The 21,573-nt window shown below is 37.9% G+C and overlaps 1 protein-coding gene across 2 annotated transcripts in view; it reads left to right on the top strand.

Moving 5' to 3' along the window:
* Positions 1–21,288, top strand: part of LOC118785545 (protocadherin-9) — a 190,402-nt gene extending 169,114 nt beyond the window's left edge. For both annotated transcript variants that reach the window (XM_036540269.1, XM_036540270.1), the window contains exon 5: positions 20,317–21,288. In XM_036540269.1, coding sequence (XP_036396162.1) covers positions 20,317–20,684 — 368 coding nt within the window. In that variant the 3' untranslated portion in view covers positions 20,685–21,288. The remainder of the gene's footprint in view (positions 1–20,316) is intronic.
* The last annotated feature ends 285 nt before the right edge of the window (positions 21,289–21,573 follow it).

Consider the following 21,573-nt stretch of genomic DNA (forward strand, 5'->3'; position numbering starts at 1 on the left):
TTACTGAGATTAAGGAAGTCTTGCATTCAGTCTTCAATTATCAGCTCGGTCAGCTTGTTGGAGAGATTGATTGCTCTTTGAAAATAAACAACAAATTTGATTTGTTTTAATATATTATAAAATGACAGATTACGTGGTAGATGAAGGTGCTTTTTTTGATGGGGTGGTGGGCGTTCAGTATTAGTTAACACACATACGGCTTGCTCACCAGTAGTCATAAACATCTTGAGTAAAAGGTGTAGAATTCTATCCAGATTTGCCTCAGAGAATATCACTCGGTCTGTTATTGTGGGAAGGATATTATTCTGTCCAGTTAGTTTGTTTGCTTCATAGCTGAAGTGCCTTATTTGTGTTGGTCCATGTGCTCATTTCAAAGGAGATCATAATGGTTGTGTAGCAATACAACATGCTCTACTGCATTAAAGTCTCTCATTAACTTCAAACAAATTTAAATCAAGTGATACACCCCTTACTTGCACGTTGGCCTTGGTGATTACTCAGTTTCTGCATTACAATATTTGTTTGGCAGATGCTCTTACACCGGGTAGCTTACATTTCACGTGTTTGTTATTTTGACATTCATACAGCTGGATATAAATTGGGGGTGGGGATAAGTACCTGGGCCTTTAAAAGTTGTTTTGGTGATGTCCTTGACCATTCAGTGTGCTTTCCAAAGTAAATGGCAAAATGATTCATTTAGTCCAGTTGGGCTGAATCGCCTGTTCTCACTTCATATGTTATATGTTCCACAAATCTTTGCGCTGTCACACAGCTAAAGGTGGCAAAAATACTGGTTGTTGGATTGCCATAAAAAAGTGCAAGCTAACACATTCCCAGGTGACTTCAGATTGTCCCACAGGTTTATCCACATTGTGTCTGATAGATTTCCCTGTGTAAAAAAGATGCTAACTCACCACCCTAATGAGAGAAGATTTTCTGCTGCTGCTGGGGTTGACTATTTTGAAAGATGTAAATAAACACACACACATAGTAAATCTCATAACAGCAGCCTGAGAGCAAGTTATTCTGCAGTGTAACACAATCAGATTCTTCTCTGAAGAATGTTGAAGTCATATACTGTACATGTATTATTTTAGGCATCCAACATACATGACTGTCTAATTACCATACGTTTAAGATGGTTATGTACCGCACTTCTGCTGGGACTTCTCTCAGTGGTTTCATGTAGCTTGCTCACAGAATGAGTCAGCTGTGTAATGCAGAATATAACGATGCGCTCAGCTCCTGGAGTCCACTAATTGTTTGTTGTCGTCTTTGCCACAGCCCGGCGCCATGCTCTTCTAAAGTTTGAGAGGTAGAACCAACTTATTCCATCAGAAACAATTTAATGCTCTACTGGCCTCTGTGTTGTGACACATTTCCTTTTTAACAAGCTGACTCGCAGTAGTGAATAACATGACACCCAAAGTAACGATGCAGAGCTTATGTTAAATTCAAAACAATGATATGCCTCATGCAAAACAAATAAGGTCCACAGCATACAAACCCTGCTTATGCACCATGTCATTTATTTTTAAAGAGGAGACTCACATGTACTTAATGTATACATTCACAAAAATAGCGTATCTCACTGATTAAAATAGCACAACTGGCTGTGACTTCAAAGCTGTCGTTATAAAAATGTATGATTTGTTCAGGTTTGTTGAATAAATTGATCTACACATCCACAACAAACAGGCTGATGATGTGTGGTTAAATTGCATTCTGTCATCCATTCATTCATTCATTCATTCATTCATTCTAGGAAATTTGTCTTGTATAAATGTCTATCAATTGAGAAGAAATTATACATTATTAGTTTGCCCTTGCATGACAAAAGAAATCAATTGATACATACAGGCTGATTAATATCAGAGGAGAAGAAGGCTTCCCCCTTTTATTTCATGGTGTAGTTCCTTTTGTCTTTGGTGAAAGACGAAGCTCCAGCAAATACACATACACACACACACACACACAGTGCAGTCCTGCAAGCTACTCTGGTCAAGCCTGTTCTGTTATAAGACTGATTGGAGTGCAGCATTTGAATTTGTGTTGTACAGCACATGCAATGTAAGGTAGTGATGAGGTCATTCAATTACCAATACCATCATGTTACCCACTCTGTTTGTTTCCTTTACTGTACACGAAAGCATTATCATAAGATACACATGATCCTAAGACACGTGCTATCCAAATTCCTGACATGATTAAAGACATATCCCTGCCTCCAGGTGTTCGTTAATGAATGCATGCCACACAGGTATATCACACACTGAAATTACATTTTTAATTGAGAGTATAACTAATTCCACAGTGCAATTATACACCTTTCAAGGGATTTCGAGAGACTGTTCTATTATCGAATTTCTTAAGGCATCAGGAAATTTAAATTTGAGTTTACCATTTTTTTTTCCCCTTAACTTAACGTTTAAGATTGCTAAAGAGAAAACTTCAAACTAGCTTTCGGCAGTCAGTTTTCCTCCTTAAAGACTGGAACGCAATGTGTGTTATTGGAGGCAGACTTAACTTGTGTTCAGGCACAGGCTGAAGAACAGTTTAGCTGATGAAAGATGCAAATTCATTCCGTGTTTCTCATTCCACACCTCAATGCTAATGTATTGTCTGCTTTGCCTCAGGCAATTTATTTTTAGTAACACACACACACACACACACACATACTCAAAACTCAGAGATTCTGCCATATGATTATAAACCCATATAAAGGAGACAATACAACAGGCAAGAGAATGCATAATGGCTTTATTGCAATTTTGGACATGTTGGATTATATTTCTATTCAACAAGGCTGGAAAGCTGAATAAATACAATATAGAAGTACACACACACACACACACACACACACACACACACACACACACACACACACACAAACAGAGACAAGCCCAGCCATTTTGATAGACTCTCAAGTGATTCAGTTTATTTAAATTGCATGTCATAAATCTTGACAGATAAGTGAGATAAAATGGCCATATATGGATTAACAGATAAAATCATTGATCAAGATTGATGACCTATCTGCTATAATAATAGCAAGACTAGCAAGACTATGAAAAATGAAAATGATTATCGATTTAATTCCATGTATATTTTCACAGATACACTACAGGGGGCGAATTAGGCTGTCATATAAAGTTATATTTAAAAGGATATGCTGGATCCTGTTGGGATGCAAAACAATGGAAAGAAACTTATTTTGACTTTATTAGGTCATTACCAAGATCTGTTCCATTTGCTCTGCCTAAAGACTGTAAGGAAGTAATACTTTTTTTGTTTTTGACATTTTTATTTTTATTAATTTCAATGATTCTCTAACTTGAGAATGTGATGTGTAAATACTACTGCTACTAGCCTACTACTACTTCTAATAATCTTCCCTCTGAAACAGTTTCTCTAAGCCTGCATAATTTTCAAAGGTTGTGAGGCAGAGTAATTCTATATGTTGTGTCTCTCAGTAATACCTATACCTATACCTATACCCACCTTTTCTGTGTTTGCCTAATTGCACCATCTCCACCAGTGACAGCATTAACATACTAACCTAGCCTCTGCTTCTCCCTTCAGGAGCTCCCCTTATTCACTGCCTGTAGTCCTATTCCATTCATGTGTGTCATCACATGGATCTGTCTATTTTGTTGTATTCATTTATTTGTCATGTAGTAGCCTTAATCCTCACGTCCCTAAATGTATAGCATTGTTCCTTCTGAGTTGCCGACTATGCAATATCACCGTACCTGCTATGGCCAGTTAAGCTTAGCAAATCCTCAGGAATATGTCAGGCTTATTTTCCTAAATGTTCTCCATAAATTTTCTTTATGCAGATCACATTTCCCCTTTACAATAGTGGCATATTATTTGCAGATAGCAAACATTATTAGGTAAGACTCCAAAGTGAAAATGCGCCGACAACTTCAATTTCAGATATACGAGAAGAGGCTGTATCAGAAAATTGTTTTACATCCGTGTTATATTTTAGCGGGAGTCACCTTTACTTGGCTTGTTTGTAACCTTTAGCTCCTCCATTGTGAGCTGTGGAGAGTTAATCAAAGACAAAGGGAGCATCCAAAGCTGTCTTGGAGCTATTGCAGTCTTGTATGACATTTCAGCCAACTTTCAGATAGCATGATGACTACATGCAGTCAGGTGGGTAATTCAGATCAAAGAGTTTAGATATCAGCCCGTAGGACCGTGGCACTGGGGATTTTGGTACAGTTTCTGCTCGGTGTAGGCAGGAAGGGGAAACTGCAGTCAGGGTAAGCATTCAAGGTAAGCATTTCCCTGAAAGGCTTATGTAATATCTTGTCCCATACCGTATCTGTAGCAGGTATCCATATTGAAAATCTCACCTCTTTCAGAACATGAGCTAAAATTGTGGTGCTGTTATCTAACCCTCATAGAAAGCCTAGAATCTATTCATACACCAGTCCTTCTCTGAGGACTGTGCATTAGTACAATGTTAACAATTCCTGATCACTTAAATCCAGTTTAGCTAAGTTGTAGAAATAGTATAGTCTACTCTTTGGACTGCACTGCTTCAGGTGTTTTTGTATGTTTTATATTCACTTTAGTGAAGCACTTGCACAAGATCAGTTATACAGTATGTATTGAAGGCCATACTAGCATTCTTCTATTCAGACACCAACTTAATCCTTTCTGAGGGTTAATGTCATGGCCAAATGCTTATTGTACTGCATATCACCTGAAGTAGAGTGTCTAATTAAAACACATATAGTTCTTGAGTTTATTTGAGCATTATATTGTGACTATAACCTGCAGAACAACTAAAATCTTTGAATATTTGAATTGCCTTTGACTCAAGGGAACTTGTCTGCATTTTATGCTTTCAATTAGAGAATTTCATTTTCACAATTAATTGCTGCAGCATTTTACACACACAACATGCTTGATTAGATTAATCCTGACACTACAGTAGCAGTAGGTTCCAAGGCCGGAGGTCTCCAAGAAGAACAAAGAGAGGCCCACTCATTCTGTGAAAGGACAGCAAAAATTCTCCCTGACCACCACCCCACCCCCCAAAAAACATATAGATGTGAGTACTAAAAATAAACAAGTTGTCAGCTTTGTTTCCTCATGCTGACAACCGGTAGGCAATTTATCTGTTGGGAGATACGGAGCATGATTGGCTGCTGATAACCAGACAGTGTCTGCTGCTATCACATTGAAAGGTTGGGTGTCAGACTCCAAAGTACAGTTCAGCCTATTAGCACTGTCAAAAACTGTCTGAAGAATTTTTATTGAATATCAGCGTGCCACAAAGTTGTTAATGCTGTTGACTACTGGCCATATGGTGCAATGCTGGTTTTCCATACTGCTTTACCTTCAAGGGTGGACATGAAGCCTTCTACTTTGGCAAGTATATTTAGAAAACACTGTTTAAAATGTATTTGAAATGCAATTATGCATGATCATAGTTTCCAAATTGCCATGGTATTTACTGTATCAGTGCTCTTCTCAAGGGAGGAAGACTTTGTCAGATGTTGTTTGGTTCCTGGCCATGGATGTGACGGCAAGAAACTGGTGCTGTCTTTGAAGAAAATTAATAAAATTATGAATAAAGTTATGATACTTCTTGAAAGTACTCCAGGCAAGTACTGTGAAAGTACCATATTTACTTCCATATAAACATCAACACTATTATTTAAGTATATAGCAGATGTTTTCATCCCAGGTGAATTACAGAGCAGCAGAAATTACAGCACAGCGTATGAATAGAAAAGAAAAAAGTTAAATACTGTATGTCACCCCTTAACATCCTCCTAAAAGGCATCATGGATTTGTCAGTGCCAAGTTTTAGAAATCACTATGAAACACAAGTGAAGGCATAATTATACTTAGGATGGTATCCATCAAAGCGCATGACAAAACATTCAGACAGAGGTGGTCTGAAATTTAGTTCAATTAACACATCGGGGTTCAATTAACCCCGATACAGTCGTAAGTGGTGAGACTTCTGGTAGGGACAGACGGTGGTGTATGACACTGTTGTCCTAGTGATGCAATACCCTGTTTGCTGGGAGAATAGCCACAGCAGCCTCTAACGTGGTTATAAAAAACAACTAGAGATAAGTTCTAAAAGTTATTCCTTTCTTGTATTTAGAATGATTTTAGATTGATTTCCTGATAATTCTGAGAAAACATGTGAAGAGGACTGTTTGAAAAAGAGGTCAGACAATTTCAATGTTTCATGTTAAAACTGTTAATTAAAAAGAGAAAAAAATCTCTTCAGCCCACCAGTTTCATTCAGGCAAAGGGTTAGAGATTTAATATTACTGCAATAATTAAGTGTTGCAAGAGAAGGACATAAAAATTGGATTTATGTTTTAAATTATGGTCACACAATAGTATTTTATACATTGTTTTACAGTGTGTTATACTCCCTTACTCTTACACATACATTTTAAGTAGTTTTGAAATTTGTAATGTTTTAATTAATTTAGCATTTTAAAATTTAGAATGACATTTGACATTAATATCAAGATTTAAATGTGCCTGAGCTCGCATCTTATGAGTCCAAAAAAAACCCCTTCTTTTCCTTGAAATATTCTGCATTTCCACTTATTTAGTAATTAAAGGTGTAGTATAGTGTTTTCTCATGGTTTCACATGTGTGAGAATATGTCACTGAGCTAAAAACTGGTGATTCCAGGTGACCATCGGTAGGTGTGTGTTTTCACCAGGTAAATTACTATCATTATGTGCGTACAACAGTCGACCGTCCGTTGAGGTTAAACAGGTCTCAGGTGAGAGTCAACTAAAACCAAATGTTTGTAAGTTCTGTGCTGTGGAATGCACACAAATGTCATTCAGTGTCAAGTCAGGACAGGGGCCTGTAGAAGTGTTCTTTGCAGAGACAAAATTAACTTCATGTGATGGTATTTGCAAAGAGAACCCCTAAAACCCAGACTTCAGAAAACATTGGCATGGCCCCTTGCCATGTCTGTGAAAGCTGTACGGCTAAATAAGATGAAGACAAACATGTGAAATGTGGTGCTGAAGGAGGGTCCTGCATATAAGAAACAACCAGCTGTTACTGTAATCCCAATGAAAATAAAATAAAATAAAAAAAAACTCATCTTCATCAAGTCAAGCATGAGTTTACAAAAAACTCAGATTTTGCAAAGTCAGAGAGTGATGGAGATGCACCATTTCGACTTTTTGCAATACAATGAAAATATGAGGAAGGAGCACGACAGTATGACTGCATAGGCTAGCGGGAGTGGAATGGCACTACATGAGATGGTGGATTGGACGGAGCATAATGACATTGTAAGAGATGACGGATTTGATTGTGGTTGTTAATCATCTGAAAACCTGAGATTAGAGAAGAGAGAACTTGGCCAGTCATCCTCAGAAAGTGGCACATTGAGGGTTTTATAATTCATAAATTAATCAATTTCTTTCTCTACCAATTACTATTTCAAGTCATTATTTACAAATAGCACTTCAATTATATATACTACAGTAAAAATTACTCAAGTAAAAATTATTTAAAAATAATAAAAATGTAAAATTACTCAAATGTAGTTTTGTGTTACATTTAGGAACCATTTTCCATGTGTAAATTAATCAAGTGTAGTTAATTTCCTTTTTGTTACCTGGGCGGTCAACATCATGTGCATTCATCAAAAGGGAAGCCGCACATGCACACACACACTCACAGGCACACGTACACACACACACACACACACACACACACACACACACACACACACACACACACACACACAAATGTTTAGTTTCCTTAGTTTTCTCATATTAAACTTTTGAAGTCTACCTTTGTATGTAGGCCCATCTTCAGGTTACAGTAAGCATTCTTTTATATCTCCACTGACATAACTGCGCTTGTTTTCCAAGCGGAATAGTTTGTGCAGGCCAAGGATGTCCGTCTTCTCAGTCTTTGGTAGTGGCCGGCCTCCCCAATTAACATGGCGTCCAGTCACTAGGCTAGGTAACTGAGCATGGCTAAAACTTTGGACAAGAACTTTCTTTGGACAACAAGTACAGGAGAAGAAGAAACTCAAAAATGACTCAAATTTGTTGCAGGACTTTAATCTGAGTAGCTGCTGACTTGCTACGGTGACTAGTGAGTGACCAATGGTGTGGCTCCAGTTATTTTACTATGCACAACTGCTTATATGATAAGAAGTAATGAGCCTGTGCAGCATTGCTTTGGATGGTCTGTGTGGTACCAAGTAAATGTAACAGACAGTCTGAAGGAATGTAGGGGAGTAAAAAGTACAATCATTTTTTATTCACAACGTACAGTAAAAGTAAAAAGGAAATTATTGTCATTTCAAAATACTCAAAAGATACAAATCCTGGAAAAGAGTACTTGTAATCTGTTACTTTACACTGTGCCTGTCATCCCTATTATTTGTTCCATTAAATGGGAGATTCCAAACTCATCTGTGAACACAGCGCAGCTCTTATCAGCTTAACTGAGGTCCAGAATCAGAATAAGGACAACTGGCCTTGCCCCCATCACATTCTCACTAATGAATGCTGTCGCTGCAACTCCATGCTTTAAATTTGGTTTCAATAATTATTTGATCCAAACTCCTACGGTGACATAATTAATCTTGAAGGAAATAGGGTCCTAAACCTGCAGGAAAGGAGCTTGTGCAAATGCAATTTAAATTAGACCATGTACAACAGAGCAGTTCTTGCATACGTTAGCTGTGCTCTACACCTTCTGCATAACAACAGTGATTCATAATTTCTATGAAATAAAACAGTCAAATGTATCTACATTTTATCTAATACAATTTTTAAAATTTTATTGGATTCTGGTTTGTCAAGTATTCTTTTGTACTAGGCTGGCAGTTTTTTTTTTTAATGAGTTGAAAAGGGAAATAAAAAATGTGAAGCAAATAGTATCTAAAGTGAAAATCAGTGTCAGTTATTAATTACATTACATGGTATTCTGACTTAACATTGCCCGTTTACTGCTGAAATGCAGAAGTATATTACAGTTTCTTTCTCTTGATGAAAACTCATCTTACACTCATAAGTAAAATTTTCTGCACTACACAATTATACAACTTATAATTAGGTGGTGACATGGTGAATCTCATTTCTAACCCCCAAAATAAAATCCTTCATTATTTGTGGTCTTTACAACTTGAGCCATTCAGCAAGAAATGTTTTCCCAATGAAGCAGAGTGGGGCTATGTCTGGCATTGGAATAATGGTGCCTGATGTCATTTGGACGGGACAAACAAATCATTTGTTCTGCCTGGATAAAAAGCTGTTTCTGTAGGCGAGCAGGAGGCAGCTGGAGATTGGGTGCATCTTGAGGCCTCTGTTCTGCTGTAAAACAAAGACTCATTCATCCCCAATAACAACATCTGGACAGCTCAACAGCACTAATAAACACACATACCCAGAGGTGGCTTGAGTCGCTATGGATTTGCCTTAACGCAGGTCATTGGCATAGCCTCATCAGCAGCAATAATGTGGTTTACAATTAATTAGAGAAGGTGCCTCCTCGTTAATAAGAGCCATTGATGAAAGTTGGTTGCTAGCTCTTCTAAACCCGTGGGCTCAGAGCGGATGGAATCTGCATATTTGAATTGATTTGCAGAGGGAAATAACAGCCTTTTTTAACGGAAATGCCCACTACGTACTCGCCTGCATCCAGGGTGTCTAAGAGCTGTGGTTAATGCGGCTGTTGCCATGCAAATTATGGTGCACTGGAATGGTCACAGCGTCATTTTAAATGTTCACAGTCATGGCAGGTCTCCCTCTTCAGTGTATGGAACAATGTTATAGTGTGAAATGAAAGGCAATAGTCAGAGATTATTGTGGCGTTCTCAATTTTGAAGGCAGACTGTCAACTTGTGATGTGAAAAGGTCGCAAATTATTTTCTGCTCAAGAGAAGATTGGGGATAATAAAATGGATGACAAAAACCACTATTCTCGGATCAGAGAGCATTGTTCTCCCTATCTGGATTTAGCTGTACCTGATTATATGGGCCAAATATATACCAAATATACAGTATATACCAAATAAACCCCCCTCATGCTTTGACACCCCCCCACACACACACCACCACCATCACAGCCACCACCCTGCAAAAAGTCTTTATTGACTATTTTTAGAAAAAAATAATTTGACACGTACAGATCAGTACATAGGTGTTATAATCCATCTCTAAATGAAACAAATGATGTATATTTGAACAGTTCACCACCTATACTTTCCATTCATTGAACGGCAGCTCCTCTGCTCACCTCTTAAGCATGCTGTACCTGCAGAAAGGTCTCTCAGCATTGCTGAGGGGAAAAGCTGGTGGTGTTTGGGGAGGGGGGGGGGGGGGTAAAAAGGAATGCAGCTTCTCTGGGATGCTCTGTCCCCTCAGCGGCAGAACAGAAGCCTTCCACAGAGACAGCTTTGTCAGGCGCTCTCTGATGATCTTCCAGTGAGGTGACATAATGGCACTTGATAAGTGACATCATGATGGCTTAGCGACAGGTAGAACTATCAATGTGACTGGAGGTCATTGCGAGCGCTCATGTGACACGCCAGAGGCATGAAACTAGGGCAGGCTGACGAGGCCGAAGGCTGAGGCAGGATGAACACAAGAATAAAAAAAACCATAGAAGCCCCGAGTCTTTTGCCTTTCTGAGGGTACGACTTCAATCTAACCAATCTAACCTCACGTCACAAAATTTCACACAGAAATTTAAGTATTAGTCTTTATAAAAAAATCTGACAGAACATAATTTTATAATTTGATTTATATTGTGATTTAGATTTATATTTTTTGCATACCAAAGGGAAAACAGTAACATTCTAACATTTCTCACATTATTTACTGTAAGTTTAGCGCAAAGCAGTATAGTACTAATGTTGAATCACTGCCTTAATCTGCAAATTTGAGGAAATAAAAACCTTCCCCATTTTTCTACTGTGTCACATAGTAGCAATTTGAAATATATAAATTAAAGAATCAATCTTAAAATGGCATTCAAACTGTGTAATCCAGGTATGTTCATAAGGCTGTGTAGGATATATCACAAAGGGCTTTGTCAAATGAAGGCTCTTTAAATACAGTTGAGTTTAGTTACAGACACCGCCATTGATGCCAGACAATACAATTTATTGATGTAATACATAAGTATATATATTAAGTATAATAACATTACAGTTCTGTCTTGTTTTAATGAGAGGAATTTAAGTCACTGTGCATATGTGCATAATTAGCAATTGAATGAGGATTTCAGATATAATAAATGATAATATGATGCAATTTTATATAATTTTGAGGGACATTCAAATGATGTCATTAAGCTGCCAGTGTACAATGGAAAGGTTGTGTAAAACGCCTGAAATGGGTCAATGACGCAACAAGTCATGAGAGTATGAATCATAGGGGTTGAAATTAGCACACACTCAGTATGGGATGTAATGTAAAAAGAAAACAGCAAAGAAAATAAATGCTCACGGACCATTTTTTTTTTTTTTTTGGTACAAGGACAAGAGTCCTGACTTTATATAGGTCACTGCTGTTGAGATTACTTGTTCATGAAGGGATAAATCATTCAGGAGACACAGTCATAAAATAATAAAAAAAAAAGCCTCCCAGTTTTCAGCTGTGACAGGAAGAATCAGCCCTTGAAATGGTCATGCCCCTCATTCACTAATCCAATGATGGAAGCTGGACACTAGAGGGTGATAACAAAACCACAGCCAAAGAGTTACATCCATTCCACAGTGCCTGCTAAGGTTTAGTTTATCTTCTGTTAATTGCTAATTTGTAAGTCTTAAGATTTGCCCAGGAGTTGAATTAAAAGCATTTTGTTGAGTTATGACATAATGCATTCTTTTGGCAGGAAAAGTGGGATAAGTTGGAAATGGACTGCCTTTGAAAACAATGTTTGAATCTGTTTGAATACCAGCTAATCACAAATGCAGACTTTCCGCTTAAGTCAAGGCTTATAAAATGGAAATCGCTGAAGCTTCATATCTGTGTCCACCACCATAAAATAAATGCACATTGTGCACAGTCAGTCAAGTAAAGCTAAAAGTTCTTGTTCTTTCAAAGTGAGCAGACTGAATGTCCACTGCATGCACTCAACCTCAGAAAGAGAAAGTCAAACTTTTCACTTTGGGATAAACTGTCATGTACTAGAGCAGTTTATGCAAATATCGATTTTGAAAGTAAAGAATAGATTGTGTGTGTGTGTGTGTGTGTGTGTGTGTGTGTGTGTGTGTGTGTGTGTGTCTGTGTCTGTATGTGTGCGTGCGCATGCGTGCATGTGTTGGAATATTTGCGTGTATGACATGCATAACATTTCATCACATACTGTATGTAAGTAACAAAACAACAATATTATAGTCAGAATTACTTCAATAGTAATCTGCAGCGGCTAGTAACAATATGCACTCTTATGAAACAATGGGTAAAATATTATCAAAGATCATCTTCATGTGATAGATAAAAAGCTGCAGTGCTGATACAATGATTTCTTCAGATTGTAGTTTTTCCTTAAACTGTGTAAAAGAAATGACAAGGGTTCTGTTATTGTGTCTCAATCAGGCATTGTTTCAGAGAAACTGTGACAATAGGGACTTGTCACTGAAAGATGAATGGTGTGTATTCTACTCCAATGCAAAATGCTAAATCTGAATAACAATGGAATTTGAGCATTTGAAAATTAGGTTTTCAGAGGAGGATAATAACATATCAAGGGTCTCAAATTTACAAATTAAACTACTGTTTACAAATGGAATTGGTAACATGGTGCCACACAAATACCGCCAGGCACAAAACCCCTATTAATTACAGAATTTCTTGGTTTTTGTTATGGTTTTTATATCTTCATGTGAATGTGCTGGAGAGCATACATAAACCCTTGGGCTCATACCAGTGAATGATATGCTAGAAGTGTTTGACATGAAACCTACAGTTTCAGTTTTGGCACACTCTTGCATTCCATGATACCTGCCGAAACATAACAGATGACAGATTCTTAATTAAGCAAAAAAGGCAGTTTGTGTTTCCTGTTTCCACTGTAATATAGTGATTTAATGTAAGGCTTTCGGGGGTTAGCAACCTGAGTGAACTTTCAGTTCAGATGAACAACATTGTATTAACATATAGACACACAGATTATTTCATTACAATAGGGACTCAAGATAAATGCTAAAACCATCCAGAAGAGGCACACATGAAAGCTCGGTGACTGTGTGGGGAGTAATGAAGTACAGAAGTATCCTTTTGTACAGAGATTGTAAAAATTAAGCTGTGGTGAAGGATCTTCCAATACTGTAATTATCTCATTCAGTCAGATGTGAGAGTAACACCATATCAGAAAGTCATTACTAGAGGTCTAAGATAATAACACAGTATGACTGTAATTTGTACTTATCATATATATAATATTCAAGTGGGTTCAGCACATATGTTCATGATTTCATATGTACAAAAATCTTTAATTTAAATAATATTTTGGCTATTTTGAAGAATCTAAAATATAATGTAGTTATATATAATATAATATATATGTAATATATCTACAGCATGTGTGTGTTTGTGTGTGTATGTGTGTGTGTGTGTGTGTGTGTGTATAAAGTCATGAACATACCCACTTGGAATAAAAGTGGAAATACAGAGGAATAAAATGAATCCAAACTGCTACAACAGCAATATAAAGAAAGGTGTGTTTTTTGGGGAGCATTCCATCAATCAAAAATATATCTCAGCCTGTGCTCAATTTCCGTACTGTTGCTAGTTCTTCGACTATTCCAAAGTTCACATTGTCAATCATCACCCTCCAATTCCACAATCCAATTCTCTTTCCATATGCACAAATGCTCTCCTCCACACTTTTTTCACTTCACAGGTACTTAAAGCTCCCTGTCTGCAAAACAGAGGCTGGTTCCTGCCAATGCAAGTTAGCAGTGTGTGTTTACATCCCAGACAGATCTCCTCATGCGGTTCAGGGTGGAGCCAAAGAGCCGGGCTGTACTGGCCCTCTAGTACTATTCCGTACACACACAGATTATACTGTATACATGTCAGTCCCTTACACAGTGTCACACATGAATGTAATTTAATTTTCATTACATTAATTTAATTTAGCTTACGCTACAAACTACATAAATAAGGGGAAGGTGAGCCGTGCTTGCTTAAGGAAACAAAGCTGGCTTTTCAGTGTACAGTGGAATATGTTTATATACATATTAATTTGATGCGACAGTGTCACTTTCTTATACAGCTGAGCAGCTCCTCAATTAGTCTTCCTCCTGCTTATTGTCATTACTGGTGATGAGCAACTCAGGGTGAAAATGTTCTGTGTGCGTGAGTTAAAACATTCGTTTCTTATCAATAAAACAAGAGACACTGTCTGCGTCCTCACCGGAGACATGCTTTCTCACCACGGCCTTTATTTTTTTTTTGTTGCTTTGTAGCTCATTTCTTATTCATTGTTTGCAATCAAGATAGTGCTGACTTCTTTTCAGAGTGGCTACGATAACAACAGTGATCATCAGCACCAGAAAAAAAAGCAGACCCATGTGACATCTGAAGATTGACATTGATTCAAGGCCCTCACTTCACTTCCTGGCACTGTTTCATCTCCTGATGGAGTCTAGAAAGGCATTAATATATAAGAGTGGTTTCCCTTCAGATTTTGTGTGAGTTGCTTGTTTCCCAGTTTAAGGCTGATATTCTATTAATGTTGTCAAGGTTATGAATCAAAGGTCACATTTTTATTCTAACATTTTGGTCATTTTGTGCATTAGAAATACCCACAACAATATTTTGTTGTGGTCAAAGCATTTTTCAAACTGTCAAACTGTTCTTAGCTTTCAGAAGTGGCTTGTGACCTACAAACTTTTTTTTCTGTTTTTGGAAGGGGGTTGGGTGTTGGTGGGAGAGGTACATTGTGAACATATATTACAGTGTTTCTCTCTATAATCAATAAATAGGACTGAATTTCATGAATGAGGGATTCACGGCAATGGAACCACAGTGGTAAATTACATCCAGGTAATATCTTACTGATAAATTATAATAGTATTTTACTTTTAAAACACACAGACACATCACAGACAAACCTTTACCAGTTCATTTTACATTTGCTTGGCTCTTGAGTGGCTCAGTCATTAAGGTGCTCATCTTGAGTCTAGACTGAGTACTACAGCCCAAATTCGATCCCAGATGTATCATCAGCTGACAATGACCAGAAGCACACAGTGGTGGAACAAACTGGCTGTATTCTGCCGGGGTAGGGGTGGGCTTATCAGCAGGGTTCCCTTGTCTGTCTGCTCTAAGGCACCCTGAAACTCATCGAGTCACTCAGATGACATCAGTGGAGCAACACTTATCCTCCAGTTGGCCCAGTTGTGCTGTGGAACTGACAAATATCCAATGGCTATGTGGAAGTATATGGGAGGACTCCTTTTTCAATGCAGTAGTTATTGTTGTGATATGAGCCTAATGAAGAATTGACCATTCCAAAAGGTTTGCATTGAAATTACATTTATTTTAATTTCTAAATAGGTCGTGTTGGCCTTGCTGGATTTTTTGTTTTATTTGCAATAAGACAACATATATTAAACTGGATATGAAAGACTGATTATTATTTTTCAAAGCAATGTGTTTTATGTTAAAAATAAGATCTAGTCCAATCGCTGTTGCATGTCACAGGCTGTGCATTCCTACTTAGGTCCTTTGTGGAACTGTAGCACATGAACAGAGTGAAAATGTGGAGCGGTTTGTTAGCACTGCGCTGTGGGCCTTTTTCCCTCCCACCTCATCTGCGAAATTCATTTTAGTGTCACTGTGGCGCTGTCTCTAATTCATCCCCCACAATTTCTTATGTCGCTCTCAGAACCCATTATTGGGACGGACTCTTATCCTTCTGGGAGCCGGTTAGCGGTGCTATAATCAGACAATCTGGAGGCCCATAACAATCATTACACGGAAATGATTTTTGATCGTCTAAGCCTGACCTACATTCACCTACGGTCTCTGAGGTGCAAGGTGACGTGTACTTATTAGGGGACAAAGACTGCACTGTTTGCATTGATTCCCGCTGTTCTGGGGGATGAGTGACTCCGGAGGATTTGTCTATACCAGCGTTTCCCAAACCTCTCCTGGAGTACCCCTTGTCCTGCATGTTTTAGATCTCTCCCTGCTCCAACACATCTGATTTAAATGATCAGTTCATTATTAAGCAGCTTCAGGAGTTTATAGCGAGTTGATCATTTGAGTCAGCTGTGTTGGAGCAGGGAGAGATGTAAAACATGCAGGACAAGGGGTACTCCATGAGAGGGTTGGGAAACGCTGGTCTATACTAATCTTAAATCAGAAATGTAACATTCGGTTAGGGGATTGAGGTGTGCACACATGAGCGCGTGTGTGTTAGTGTGTGTGTCTGTGCATGCATGCGTGTGTTGACCGTGTGTTTATGCGTGACCAGCCACACACATCCACACACATTCTCACACACAATCATTGTGATTCAGTCCAATTGGTGTAAATGTTGGCATGGAAGTTCTGTAATGTGCATTGATTGCAGTTCCTGTTACGTTATGAGATGTCAAGCGCCATTGGCTTACACAGATGAGGTAAACGGGCCATGTTATTAGCCGGATCAACCCAGAGGAGAGCAAATCAAAGAAGAGATTATCTGGGTCTGTGTTTAATTTAATGCTGAGGGCTGTGGGCCGTCAAAAGTGGTCTTAAGCTTCTCACTAGGGACCAGATTATACCTTTAAGGTGTGGGAAAGGACTCGAGTTGACTGGGCTGGAAGCCACTGTGGCCCAGTTGTGCTAGCAGAGAGAATTCAGAAAACTGTTTCCGATGACATGGGCATCTTGACTAAATTTCTGGTTGTCTTAACCTTTGTTGTATCTGTAATAAAATGGGAATATAATGTCTATTAGAAAGACAGAGTTAAATAAAGAGGTATCCTCTGTTGTTTTAGAGCCATGTTTAAACAGTGGTGTAGAGAGGAAACAAAAGTAATACAGCATGTACTCAGTATTCATAATTATAATCATACTCTGAAATGAGAAAGTGAAAACTTGTTTTTGCCACATTTCATTGCCTATGGCTCACATCATGTAGTTGTAATTGAACACTTGGTCAGTTACATTTTGAAAAGTACAGCCGATACATCATCTCTTTTTTGCTGTAGTGTGAATTTAAGGGTCTGCGTGTCTTACAGTAAAATGAGACTCAAATAATTTTCTTCCTGTAAACTTTCCAGCTTGCGATACAACTGTACTGTTATACATAAAGAGCCATTTGATGCCAGTACCCATCAATCAATCAAACTGTACTTAATATAACTTATCTTAACTTATAATATATCTTTTTTTGTTTTTTTTTTTGTGAAAGAAAAGATGCCAAAATAGAACAGTTAACATTGAATATAGTAAGCTATTGTCTATATGATATGGTCTCTGAGAGATGAAAGACCACAGAAAACTAAATATGCGTGGAAAAAGTGAAGCACTTCCCCTTGTCCACAAATTGCAACCAAGGATAAATGTTAAAAGGAAGTCTGCTCTGCCTTATTGGTAGATTGTGGCAAAAACCTAACCTGAAAAGAAAATAGGCTGTCACAGGTCCACAAAATTTACAGCAGTTAACAGCTGAAATGGTGGAAAACTGTCACAGGAAGAGTTGAGCTAACGTAGTAACCAATGGTGTGAGTGCCAATATCCAACCTGTATGTGACCTCTGCCTATGCAAAACATTTACATATGATGGTTTGTTGTTCTTATAATTTCTCTATAACAGTGGTAGATTAGACTTAAAGTCTGACAAGCCTTTCAGCCAGGTACAAATTTCTCATCTAGCTAAACTTGTGCGGTCCATTTCAGTCATTGCATGGCCAGGTGTGGGATTGCAAAGATATGCAGGTATTAAAATTATTCAGTTTATTGCCATTTTACAAAGCCAATTTACATTAGTGGCCCTACTACCTGTATATTTACACTGTACACGCTGTACTAATCTACATAGTAACTACTGTGTACACACACATTGTGGTTGTTATAATTACACAAGCTGCAAACAGATATAACACAGTACTATGTATATAATAATTACACTGTACCTAAGTTGATACAGTGTAAACACACAGGTATCAGGGCCATTAGGTGTTCACTGTTTAAATGATCCAATTTTTTTTTTTCCAAATTTGGTAAATATTCTAAAAAAACAGTTTTAAAAAGTTGTTGAGTCTTTTTGCTGTGCATTCATGTAGTGTTTGTGAAGTTAAAAGGTAGATATGTTTTGAATGTTTAATCAATACCATTTCATCTCTTGTAAAATGAAGGCAGCACAATGCTCATAGCCGATCACTGAAACTTTCCCTATTGTAAGCATTAGGATAGGGGTTAATGGAAACATTCATTAGGGACAATTACAGAAGCAGTAGCAGTTGTGTGAAATGATGAGAATTGTGTGCATGAGAATTAAAAAGCAGTTCTAGACTTGCTCAAAACAGCATGTGCATAAGGAATTTACTGCTAAATTATTGATTCAACCATCTGCTTTTACATCTCCATCTGAACTGTTGCTGTCAATGGAAACTGTGCCCAAGTCATGGGCGGCTCATATGGTTGGAGTTTATCAGGAAGCCTGTGGCTTGACATACAAGTATGCCCCATGGGCAGGGTGGCAACACAACGGTGGGCCATTACTGCGAATATTCCATTGCACCAGCTCTTTAGAGACAGGCGGGTAGAAAATAAGTGCCATTTTAAATCTCATGCACACCCAAACCTTTGGGCCACTAAACTGGTTCAAATTTTGATGCTGCCGCTCTACAAATAAAGGACATCTTTTTATGTCGACATACTTTTCCCATTCCAAAAACGTGACCTTACAAAAAGAAAATGATATTCTGTAGTACAAGAAAATTCCATTTTTCAACAATTTTCTTTCATAAAATATTGAGTTTCAGGAGTCCATTTTTTTTTTCTTTTTTAACCTTTGTTTTCTACTAGGTGGTATGCTTACATGAATTAATTGCACCCTCACACTAGTAATTAGTACCCTCATATTAGTAACTCATACCCTGAAGTTAATCCAAAGTCTGCCATACATTAATCACAAATAGCATGCTGTTTCCTATTTGGGGCATACACGTCATTCATTTGCTTAAGACTCAACACATGGCATATGAAGTGTATGTGATTCAGAACTGCATAATCAGTGAACCAAAGACTGCTTATTAATTTTTTTTTTTTTTTCTAAACAAACGCGGTAAATATTCAAGTGGTCTTTTATTTAAGAGTGCTTTGCATTAGGAAATGGGCTGAGAGTGGGAGTGACTCAGTAAAAGCAATCCATGACAAACATTCTAATTGCAAGATGCCTTCTTGAAGGATTGAGTGCACGTGTAATGAGGAATTATTGCTGGTGGTTTGAACGCACAGCCGTGGTTGAAAACAAAGTTATAGCGGGGAAAAAAATGAGATGGATTTAGCAAGGATCAGTAGATGCTACAAATTGCAGTCGAGGGACATCTGGGACTCCTCCCCAACATGGAAATGCCACTTTACGGAAAACGGTGTTTATATTTCCTCCCTGTGAGATGTTTTGCACACGCACGCCATCCCATGTTCCTTTTCCGGCAGAAAGCCCCAGAGCCCTGCTCTACACTGAGTGATAATGTTAGTCCATCCCTTCTGTTTGTGCCCTTATCTCCCTTTAAGGCAGCACTAAGGTCAAACCAGCTATGCGTCCTCATTCTTTATGGGCAGATATGAAACAACCTGACTTTTTAATAAGCAATGCAGTCAATCTTCTGATATAAGACTTTGTTTCCTCTGAAAATAATTAACACTTGTTTGCTGAGGCTTGCAATGAATAAAACATTAGTTTCACCAACTTCCTTTGATGAGGTCATGCGTAATGAGTTTTGCACAATTCAAATTATTGCTTTTTTCTTTCACACAACTTGATTGGTATATTTTTTTTTCTTCCTGTTGATCAGCTGAGCTGGTCCATGACATCTGTGTCCCTGTGACCACATTTAAACATGAAAGGAAAAAAGAAACCTTGTGCATCCTTACAAGTCACTTCAATATTACTTGTCAGTAGCACTTCCTCATTTTGACGTTTAACCAGTTCATAAAATACCAAGACTGTTGCAGGTGATGCAAAATAGGAGTGTTCTGTATTTTGTCATTATGGGCCTTCTTCCATGTCAATAACATGTCACCTTTTATCTAAACCTGACGTGTGCAGGTGTGCCGAGGTTTTGGAGGTGATGGTCCATTAATGCCAATGTTTATATTTTCCCAGATGGACCTCTTGGACCCAGAGGACTAGTGGAAGCCACGGAGATGTGCACCCAAGAATGCCTGGTGCTGGGCCACTCCGATAACTGTTGGATGCCACCCAGTCTGGGGACTTACCAGCAGCCCAAGTCCCCAGTGTCCACCTTCTCGAGCCAGAAGGAGTGGGTTAAAGACAAACTGCTGAATGGCCACACACTTAGCAGAACCTGGAAAAGCGATGGCAACCGGGACAAGTGCGTGGACAGGAAGCAGTTTGGGAGTGCTGAAGGACAATTCAACACAACCGGTCACATGACAGACATTCCGTTGGCTAGCCTGAAATCCTACAAAGAGGCCTCTGGGATGGATAGTCCAAAGGAGCAGCAGTTATAAAAGAAGCTTTGCTGACGACATCTGCCAGGCATCGCCGGTCTTTACAGCTTTTTATTTAGACTGACGCTACTGCTATGTGAAAGTTAACATGTACCAAGTAGGTCTCTAGATGTGTGCTTTTTGCAGGAAGTATACTGTACAATTTTACTTTATGTTGCCACCACAGATGGCAATTTGCAAAACTCTACAGCACTGGTTTTTGATTATTAATTCATGTTAATATCCAGAGACTCACAGAAAGCTCTGATTTATCAGTACCTCTTGTGTACTCCACCTCCAATGAAATAAAGGCTTTTCAGAAAAAAATATTAACAATAAAGAAAAAATGGAATTCATATATTTAAATAGTTTAAATAATGGAGATATTATGGCTGACCAATATATACAAATACTGTGACGTGGTTGTTATTGAGCTGTTTTGGGACTATATTAATCAACACCATCAAAGAAAATGGAATTACAATTAAGAAAGCGTTGTGCTATCAAAGCTGTTAGTGGACACTTGTTTAGTCTGTCATCGTTAAAGTGTTTGTAAATAGGACAAATTAATACTAACCAATTTTGTGTACTTGTAATAATCACATGGAATAGGACAGTGTTTCATGGTTGCTGTAACTTTTTATTTATCATTATTATTAATTTTGTTTTCAACTTACTTCTCGTTGGAACTTTCCAGACAGGACAAGAGACATTATTAAATATAAAACACGTTTTACACTAAATATTGCTTGTGAAAAATGTGAACACAAATTGTTTATCATTAAATTGCACAATATTGCCCAAAATCAGTTTTTTCCTTTAAAAAAACAGCAACAAATCTGGCAAATTTATTTTTTTGAAACTATTTTATACTATTGACAAATTAAAAAAAAATCATAATCAATTTCTA

The sequence above is a fragment of the Megalops cyprinoides genome, chromosome 11, assembly GCF_013368585.1.
Source record: "Megalops cyprinoides isolate fMegCyp1 chromosome 11, fMegCyp1.pri, whole genome shotgun sequence".
Lineage (NCBI taxonomy): Eukaryota > Metazoa > Chordata > Actinopteri > Elopiformes > Megalopidae > Megalops > Megalops cyprinoides.